Below are 9,337 nucleotides of genomic sequence, written 5' to 3' on the forward strand. Positions count from 1 at the left end.
CATGCTAGATCAAATGGAATATATACTTTTGGTGTTTGACCGATGTCTTCTGATTGCCTTGTGCTGCTTTGTTTTAAAATGAATTTCTTTCTTTCTGATCTTTTACAGAGTGAAGTAATTGGGAAACCATTCAAGGATAACAGGAGGCATTGTATTATATTTTGCCAAATTAAAGCCTTATTTATGTTTTCACCCTTTCTACTTCGTCAGAAACACTGAACAGAGTTTTGTCTTTTCTAATCCTTGTTAGACTACTGATTTAAAGAGAGAGAAAAAAAGCCAACTCTGTAGACACCTTCAGAGTTTAGTTTTATAATAAAAACTGTTTGAATAATTAGACCTTTACATTCCTGAAGATAAAATAAACATGTAATCTTTTATCTTATTTTGCTCAATAAAATTGTTCAGAAGATCAAAAGTGGTAAAGACAATGTAAAATTTAACATTTTAATACTGATGTTGTACACTGTTTTACTTAACATTTTGGGGAGTAACTGCCTCTGACTTCAACTCAAGAAAACACTTTTGTTGCTAATGTAATCGGTTTTGTAATGGCGCCGGCAAATAAAAGGATGCTTATTATTCAGACTTGTTTTAATTTCATTGAGCTTTAACAGATTTCATTAGCACTGCAGGTCAACATAACTTAGAACACAATTAGTAATTACAACTTTCGGACAAGATGAGATAGGTATTGTTGCTTGTGTAGTTAACTGGAGCTCTTGGTCTTCTGTGGTTCTGTGCAGTGTAAACCTTATCCAGAAGTGCTGTGGGTTACAGAAAGGACGAGGCAAGTGTTTAAGGTGGCAGACTTACTACCCCCCAGTTCAGGTTGAGGAGCTCCACTTTATTATTACCATTAAGTAATAATTAACTTTTTAGTTTCCTTCTTGTCAGATACTATGTTACACAGTTTACATGCATCTTTTTTGTTGTTGAATAAAGTTTTTTTCTTTTTAAAATAATTGGATGAAAATGCTGAGCCCTTCTGATACGAAATAACCACTGACAAATATCTTGTATCACTGAGTATTAAAGTACCTATTAGGCCATATAGTGGCCCCCTGGCTGTTTCAGTCATGCTTCTTCCATGGAGCCTTTCCACTTTGTTCTTTCTGCTTAAAACTCTTCTCTTGAATATATCAGTCTTGGCTTGTTCCCTCACCATCTTGAAATCTGGTTCAATGTTGCCTGTTTCATCAGGTTTTTACTGATCATCCATTATCCCCCCGCCTCTCTATCCCCCTACCTATTTTTGTCTATAACATTTATAGTCTTCAATAGATTCTAATGTATTCACTCCTAGGCCCCCACTGGAGAATAAACACTGAGGGCAGGAATCATCTCTTTTGCTCTTTGTTTTATCCCCGCCCCGAGAAAGTGCCCGACACATAATTGTGCTTACATATTTAAATGAATGAATGGATGAAATTCATTCTAACAGCTTGAGGATTATCTAAAGTGTTGCCTCCCAACCTTTTCACCTCACCGCAGATATACCACATCATATTTCCGAGGTACAGAGAGAGAGAGAGAAAAGGCTGCTCAGGGCCAGGGATGCTGCCTGGGCACCGGGGTTTCCCAGGCCTTACCTGGCTGCTTTCAGCAAAACTCTGGGGATGATCTGAGGCCAGCCCCTGGATCAGCATCCTCTCACTTTTCCCTTTGCTGTTGCCTATAAAGATACTTAGGGCTCTGCCATCTGAAAAAAAAAAAAAAAAGAAACATCCTACCTTCTATTTTACAACCGTTTCTTGCTTTTCTCTCCCTTCAGAGCTAGTTCCTCAGAAGAAGGATATATAATTGTATTATTTTTCAACCTCCCTCTGTGTTGGAACTGAATTTTAAAAAAGTAAAATAATTGGAAGAGACTGAGGACTCAGTCCAGTCTCATTACTTTGTGTTCCTTTCCTCAACATCTCAACCAAATACACCTTCACCTTTCTGTCTCTGAAGTGGCAGGAAGTTCACAACATTGTTCCAGTTCGGGACAGTTGTCATTGATAGTGGTTACTAAGTTATTAAAAGTTGTGTTCCCGTTAGTTGCATCAGTTTGTCCTTCCTTACTCCAGAATCACATAGGAAAAGCTCACCACACTCCCATTCAGTTATCCTAAGGTGCCATGATAGCTCCATGCTCCCTGAAGTCCATTCCCCTCTAGGGTGAACATTGCCAGTTTCTCAGTTGCCCTGAATGATAAAAGGCCACAGGTCCACCTTTCCCCAGTAGTTTAAGGAGATGCTGGGAGAGGAAGGGAGCGTCAAAAGTAAGAGGGAGCCATGTGTCCTCATCTCTAGTGGCTCCCCTTGCCACTATTGCAGCCAGTTGAGGCAAGAAGCCCTAAGAAAACTACTCAGATTGGGGAGAACCTACAGGAAGAGAAAAATAACCATTGTAGTTGGGAGCAGACTTGTTCCCCCAAAACAAGGGAGAGATGTGGAAAGGAGAAGTGGGGATGCCTGTGAAGCAGGCTCTACCCCTCAGTTTGGTGTGGTAACACTAGTAAGTACGTTTCCTGGAGGTTTGTGACATGGTGTAAAGCACCCAGGCTTGAGTGCCTTGCAGGCATTCACCCCAGCAGCAAGAGGTTATGGGGTGTGCACTTGTGGGCAGTAGCTGTGTTGCCCACAGAAAGTTTGAACCAAGGCCATGGTTTCCACGTGTCTTGCATCCCAGAACGGGCTGCATATGGGCACCTGCCACTCATGGGATCTTTCCAGATGACATGTATAGGAGAAGCAGTGACCACCAGGAAACGGCTGCAGTTGCACCCTCAGTTGATTAAAGAGATGTTTCTCCCTTGATCCTATTCATCTGGGTCCCTAGAGAAGGGAAGGCCAAGAGGAGTTAAAGAACAGACTCCTAGTCACTGCCACTCAGGCCAGTAGTCAAGCCTGAACTGGGGGAGGTGGGAGACGGTTATTAAACTGGGCTGGGCTGGACTCGCGTTAACCAAGATTGCAGGACGGCTATGGGATCTGCTCAGGATGTGCTCACCGGAGGCGCTGCAGAGTGTGGTGGAGATTACCGTGGGGAGAACACGACCAAGTCCAGCATGTTCCACTTGAGTCAATTTGGGTCATTTATGTTTTCCTTGAAAAAGGGGCCGTTTCATATTCGTTGGCAGGATTCTGTAAGAAGCTAACAGCTCTTGCACAACTTACAACATGCCAGACTTTTTAAGCATACTTACATTAACTCATTTAATCCTCACCAAAATTTATTGGGAGTGCTTTTGTCATCATTTCTATTTTATAGATAAGGAAACCGTGGCATAGGGAGGATAAAATGAAATTGTTCAAGTTCTCACAGCTACTAAGGAGCCAGGACTCCAGTCTCCAACTTAAGCTTTCTGGTTCGATTCACTTATTCAGACGTGTGTGTGTATGTGTATTCACATATATGTGTATATAATTATATATAGTCATTTTTAAAACTATGTGTCCTTTTTATCCTACCCTCATTTGTTCCTGATGTTAATGTGCCTTCTCAGTTTCTCCTGGTTGTACTTTCCAAGGGATTGTCAACCTCAGTGGTTCTCAAGTTGAGGTCTGCGCAGAGCCCTGGGCATTCCTCAGACCCGATGCTGGAGTCAGCAAGGTCAAAACTATACTAAAGATGTTACTTGCGTTTTTCATTGATGGTGCTAAAGCAGTGTGTGTAAAACTCTGGTGCTTCAACAAGAATCAAAACAGTGGCTCCAAACTGTTAGTATTGTATTTTCACCATTGTACTTGGAGTACAAACAATATCAGATTTTTTCTGATGAGATCAGTAGTGATATTATGATTTTTTTTTTGGTATATATAATGAAACACATTAACATTTGGAAAGTCTGGATAACTCAGTGAACCAGTATTTCAATACACAATGTTACAAAAGCATGCATGGGTAAAAGTTCCATTTAAAAGCAAGATAAAATAATGGATTTTAATGTATCAGAGTACAAAAAGTTCACTGATTGGGTTTCAGACTTCACATTGCAATTAATCTTTAAGAAATCACTTGTTGAGTTTTGCTATAGTATCAAAAGAATATCCACAATTACCTGGAAGGGCTACTCATGTTTTCTAAGACACATCTGTGTGATTTTCTTCATATACTTCAACCAAAACAACATACGACAACAGATGGAGTGCAGAAGTGGTAGTCTTCTATTAAGTGAGATATTAAAGAAATTTGCAAACATGTAAAGCAATGCCAGCTCTTTTTTTTTTTTTTTTTTTTTTTTTTTGCAACGGGTTTGCCGCCAGAACACCAGTGTAGTGAAAACCTCCGTTAAGTCTAAGCCAAAATGGGAAAGGAAAACACATAAACATCGTCGTCATTGGACATGTAGATTTTGGCAAGTCTACCACTACTGGTCATCTGATCTACAAATGTGGTTTGATGGACAAAATAACCATCAAAAACTTTGAGGAGGAGGCTGCTGAGATGGGAAAGGGCTCCTTCAAGTATGCCTGGGCCTTGGATAAACAGAAAGCTGAACGTGAGCGTGGGATCACCATCAATATCTCCCTATGGAAATTTGAGACCATCACTGATGCCCCAGGACACAGATTTTACCAAAAAACATGATTACAGGCACCTCTCAGGCTGGCTGTGCTGTCCTGATTGTTGCTGCTGGTGCTAGTGTATTTGAAGCAGGTCTCCAGGAATGGGCAGACCCGTGAGCATGCCCTTCTGGCTTACACAGTGTGTGTGAAACAACTTGTTGGTGTTAACAAAATAGATTCCACTGAGCCACCTTACAGCCAGAAGAGATAGGAGGAAATCATTCAGGAAGTTAGCACGTACTTTTAAGAAAATTGGCTACAACCCTGACAGTAACATTTGTGCCAATTTCTGGTTGGAATGGTGACAACATGCTGGAGCCAAGTGCCAACATGCCTTGGTTCAAGGGATGGAAAGTCACCCGTAAAGATGGCAGTGCCAGTGAAACCACGTTGCTTGAAGCTCTGGATTCCATCCTGCTACCAGCTCATCCGACTGACAGGCCTTTGCGTCTGCCCCTCCAGGATGTCTACAAAACTGGTGGTATTGGTACTGTCCCTGTGGGCCGGAGTGGAGACTGCTGTTCTCAACCCTGGCATGGTGGTTACCTTTACTGCAGTCAATGTTACAACTGAAGTAACATCTGTTGAAATGCACCATGAAGTTTTGAGTGAAGCTCTTCCTGGGGACAGTGTGGGCTTCAGTGTCAAGAATGCGTCTGTCAAAGATGTTCATCGTGGCAGTGTGGCTGGTGACAGCAAAAATGACCCACCAGTGGAGGCAGCTGGCTTCACGACTCAGGTGAGTATCCTGAACCATCCAGGCCAAATCAGTGCTGGATATGCACTGTGCTAGACTGTCACACAGCTCACATTGCTTGCAAATTTGCTGAGCTGAAGGAGGTTGATCATCGTTCTGAGAAAAAGCTGGAAGATGCCCTGAAGTTTTTGAAATCTTATGATGCTGCCATTGTTGATATGCCCTCGTGTGTTGAGAGCTTCTTTGATTACCCTCCTCTGGGCCATTTTGCTGTTCATGACATGAGACAGACAGTGCTGTGGGCGTCATCAAAGCAGTGGACAAGAAGGCAGCTGGAGCTGGCAAGGTCACCACGTCTGCCCGGAAAGCTCAGAAGGCTAAATGAATATTATCCCCAATATCTGCCACTCGAGTCTTCTTCTTTTATTTCCTTTTTATTTTTTAAAAGATTTTTATTAAAAATAAGCTAACATACAATAGTATATTAATTTGGGGGGTACATCATAGTTATTCAACATTTATATACCTAAAGAAGTGATCACCATGATAAGTCCAGCAACCATCTGACACCGTACCATGCTATCGCAATATTATTGTCTATATTCTCTATGCTGTACATACATCCCTATGACTTGTTTTATACCTGGAAATTTGGACCTCTTATTCCCCTTTACCTTTCCTCCCCCCTTTTAATTTTTCAATTACAGTTGACATTCAATATTATTTTATATTAAATTCAGGTGTACAATGTAGTGGTTAGACATTTATATATTTTAAGAAGTGATCCCCCCTGATTAATCTTGCACCCATCTGGCACTATACATAATTATCACCATATCATTGACCATATTCCCTATGCTTTGTATCTACCATCCCCATGACTATTTTGAATCTACCAATTTTTCTTAATCCCTTCCCCTTTTCACCCCACCCCCCATCTATCACCTTGGTAAATCTAGTACCCACCTGACACCATACATAGTTATCACAACATTATTGACTATATACCTTATGCTATACCCTACATCCCCATGAGTACTTTGTAACAAACAATTTGTGCTTCTTAATCCCCGTTTCCCCCCCACACACCCTCAATCCCCCTCTCATCAGAGCAGGCTTGGGTCACCAACTGCCTGTGACCTGCTTGGGACTACCTGTAGGAAATAAAAAGCAATCTGAGGTGGTTCATTGCCTGTGCTAGGTACGTGTGTGGAGGTACGTGTGTGAGCCCATGCTGTGAACTGAGGATGGCTGCTACCAGTATTGGGCCTGGGGTAGCTCCACAAAAAGCCAACCTCCCCCAGGCTGCTGCCACCTGCTGACTCCCTTAAAGTTCAGCCACTGATAAAGCCTCCTGTGGTACATGAGTTGGGTGAGGCAGGATCTCAGGGAGCCACTAGAGTGGAGTCACTAGAGTGGGAAGAGTTGTGGTCACCAGATTAATGTAGACTCTGGTTTGGTGCCAGTGCTGAGCCTGAAGCTACTAGCAAAAGTCTCAGGGCACACTGAGGCCAGTCGTCAGCTTCCTGGGGCCCGTGGACTCTGGATGGTTTTCCAAGAAAGCGTGCAATGGGTGGGGCTGGCTGCCCTCGAGAAAGTGCCTCCAGCATTGGGAGAGTTGGGTGGGGAGGGGTCCCAGCGAAGCTCACCAGACCAATCAGATTCAAATTTGGCCATGTGGGGGTGGGCTCAACACAGGCAAGACGGCGCCTGCCTGGCAGCTGCAGGGAAGAAGGGCCTCTACAGGGAAAATGGCAGTCTTCCAGCCTTGCCTCAAAGCCGCACACCTCAGTCTGCCCCACCATACGCCTCTGATGCCCCTGAGTCACATCCCTCCGCCAGACCCCAGGGTGAGTGCCTGGGAGTGAGAGAATCTGTGCGTGGGCTATTTAATAGGATGTTTGGGTTTTCCTCAGCCTTGCATCCCACCTGGATGGTTGGAATTGCCTGTTTTTCACAGCCAGATATTGTGGGGGCTCCTCTTCCCAGCACCAATACTTCGAGCTGGGGAGCCTGGTGTGGGTCTGGGGTCCCTCATTTCTCTGGGGGGAACCTCTGTGGCTGAGATATCCCTCCTGATTCTCACCCACCACATGGAGGTTTGGCGCCATCTCGTTTTGTGTCTCCGTCCCCCCCTCCCCCCACTAGTCTCGATGTGGCTTCTTCATATCCTTAGTTATAAAACTTCTGTTCAGCCGGACTTCAGGTGGTTCTCCAGGTTGATTGTTGTATAATTTAGTTGTAATTTTAATGTGTTCATGGAAGGAAGCATACACAGTATTTATCTACTCCACCATCTTGGATTTTCCCCAAGGCAATCAACCCCAGTGTTAATCAGTGGTGAGAGAATGGTCTCAGAACAGTTTGTCTTAATTGGCCATTTAAGTTTAATAGAAAAAGACTAGTTAATGATTTCAATGCATCGTCAAACCTTTAGAAGGAAAGGAGAATATTTTGTGGACCATTTGTTTTTTTTTGGGGTGGCAGTTTTTAAGTTACTCGTTTTTAAAATCAGTACTTTTTAAAGGAAACAACTTGACCAAAAATTTGTCACAGAATTTTGAGACCCATTTAAAACAAAATTTAATGAGAAACCTGTGTGATCTTTTGGTCAACACTGTAACTTCCTATAATACTACTCAGATAAGAGTCTAAGAGTTGCCCATAACCTATTTCTGGTGTTACATCTGCTGAAACTTTAGAATTTGATAATTTTGGTTTAATTATTTTCTTGGTGGGAACTTTGGTTTTTTTCACCTTGTCTTAAGGGGAGGAATCATCTGTTTGCATAGTACAAACTATGGGAAGAGGTCTGTTGGTGCAACTTCACAGGTTAGGATGGATAAAGAGTAACCTTGTTGATGTGTAAGCTAGTTTACAAAGGCCAAATTGTGTAATATTAAAGTCCACATGTTGCATATAAAATTTTGTATAGTTACATCAATACTGAGTGAATTTGTTGGTATGTCAAATTTTAGTTTTCCAGTTATTAAAATGTGGATTCTCACAATTACAAATACTGAGGTAGCTCAAAGAACCTAAAATGAGGCTTCAATAGTATTGAACACTGTCTTGCTACAGTTAATTGTATCCAGATTCTAGGAAAAATAAATGTTACTGGAAATTGAAAAGAAGAAAGAAATGCCAGCCGTCTCACTACATCTTTTTGGTTAATTTGTTTTAGAAAATGACATTATATTTCACAAAAACATGTTCATTGTGTTGGTATTTTAAAATAAATTAAGAATTGAACATTTAAAATTTTTCTTGGTTTTAATTTCTAGTACATTGAATATTGATAGAAATAACAAAGACAAAAGATTTTATAAGTGTAAAGGCTATACAGTGGAATATTATTCAGCCTTCAAAAAAGAATGAAATCTTACCATTTGTGACAACATGGATGAACCTTGATGGTATGCTAATGGAAAGAAATTATCAGAGAAAGGCAGATACCATATGATTTCATTTATATGTGGAATCTAAAAAACAAAATAAATGAACAAACAAAACAAAACAGAAACAGACTCATAGACACAGAATAAACTCGTGGTTGCCAGAGGGGAGGGGGCTCGGGGGATGGGTGAATAGGTGAAGGTGATTAATAGTACAAACTAACAGTTATAAAGTAAGTCTTGGGATACCATGTATAGCATAGGGAACGTAGTCAGTAATATTGTAATAATTGTATGGTGACAGATAAGTGCTAGACTTACCATGATGATCATTTCGTAAGGTATATGAATGTCGAATCCCTATGTTGTACATTTGAAACTAATATAATACTATATGTCAAAAAAAAAGTGAAAGGAGTTCTGACACCAAAAATTTGAGAGCTACTGGTCTATTGGAGTGTTTTTTTCCAATGGCTTTTAATTATACTGGGCAACTCTATCAGCCCTTTTGTGTTGTGTTAGGTTGGTGCAAAAGTAACTGCGGTTTAAAAGGTTAAAAATGATCACAATAACTTTTGCACCAACCTAATATGTAGTTTTATGTTTAATGTTTTTATCATTTTCATTTTTTTTTACTTTTTATTTTGTTACACTTCACCAACTTCTTGTCTTTAAATTCATATATTTT

At 41.2% G+C, this 9,337-nt stretch overlaps 1 protein-coding gene and 1 pseudogene across 9 annotated transcripts in view; both read left to right on the top strand.

The window, feature by feature from the left end:
• The window catches only part of KTN1 (kinectin 1), an 89,318-nt gene extending 88,732 nt beyond the window's left edge, over positions 1–586 (top strand). For 7 of the 9 annotated variants that reach the window (XM_019725770.3, XM_019725776.3, XM_019725773.3 and 4 more), the window contains one exon: positions 109–246. In XM_019725770.3, the coding sequence (XP_019581329.3) occupies positions 109–113 (5 nt within the window). In that variant the 3' untranslated portion in view covers positions 114–246. Of the gene's footprint in view, positions 1–108 lie in introns of all 9 variants that reach the window. The other 2 variants (XM_019725774.3, XM_019725778.3) reach the window with 1 other exon arrangement.
• A 3,671-nt stretch (positions 587–4,257) lies between these two features.
• On the top strand, positions 4,258–5,736 carry LOC148758691 (elongation factor 1-alpha 1 pseudogene; annotated as a pseudogene).
• Positions 5,737–9,337: the final 3,601 nt, after the last annotated feature.

Source organism: Rhinolophus sinicus, chromosome 3 (assembly GCF_057876585.1).
Source record: "Rhinolophus sinicus isolate RSI-liver-muscle chromosome 3, RSI-T2T, whole genome shotgun sequence".
In the NCBI taxonomy this organism is placed as follows: Eukaryota; Metazoa; Chordata; class Mammalia; order Chiroptera; family Rhinolophidae; genus Rhinolophus; species Rhinolophus sinicus.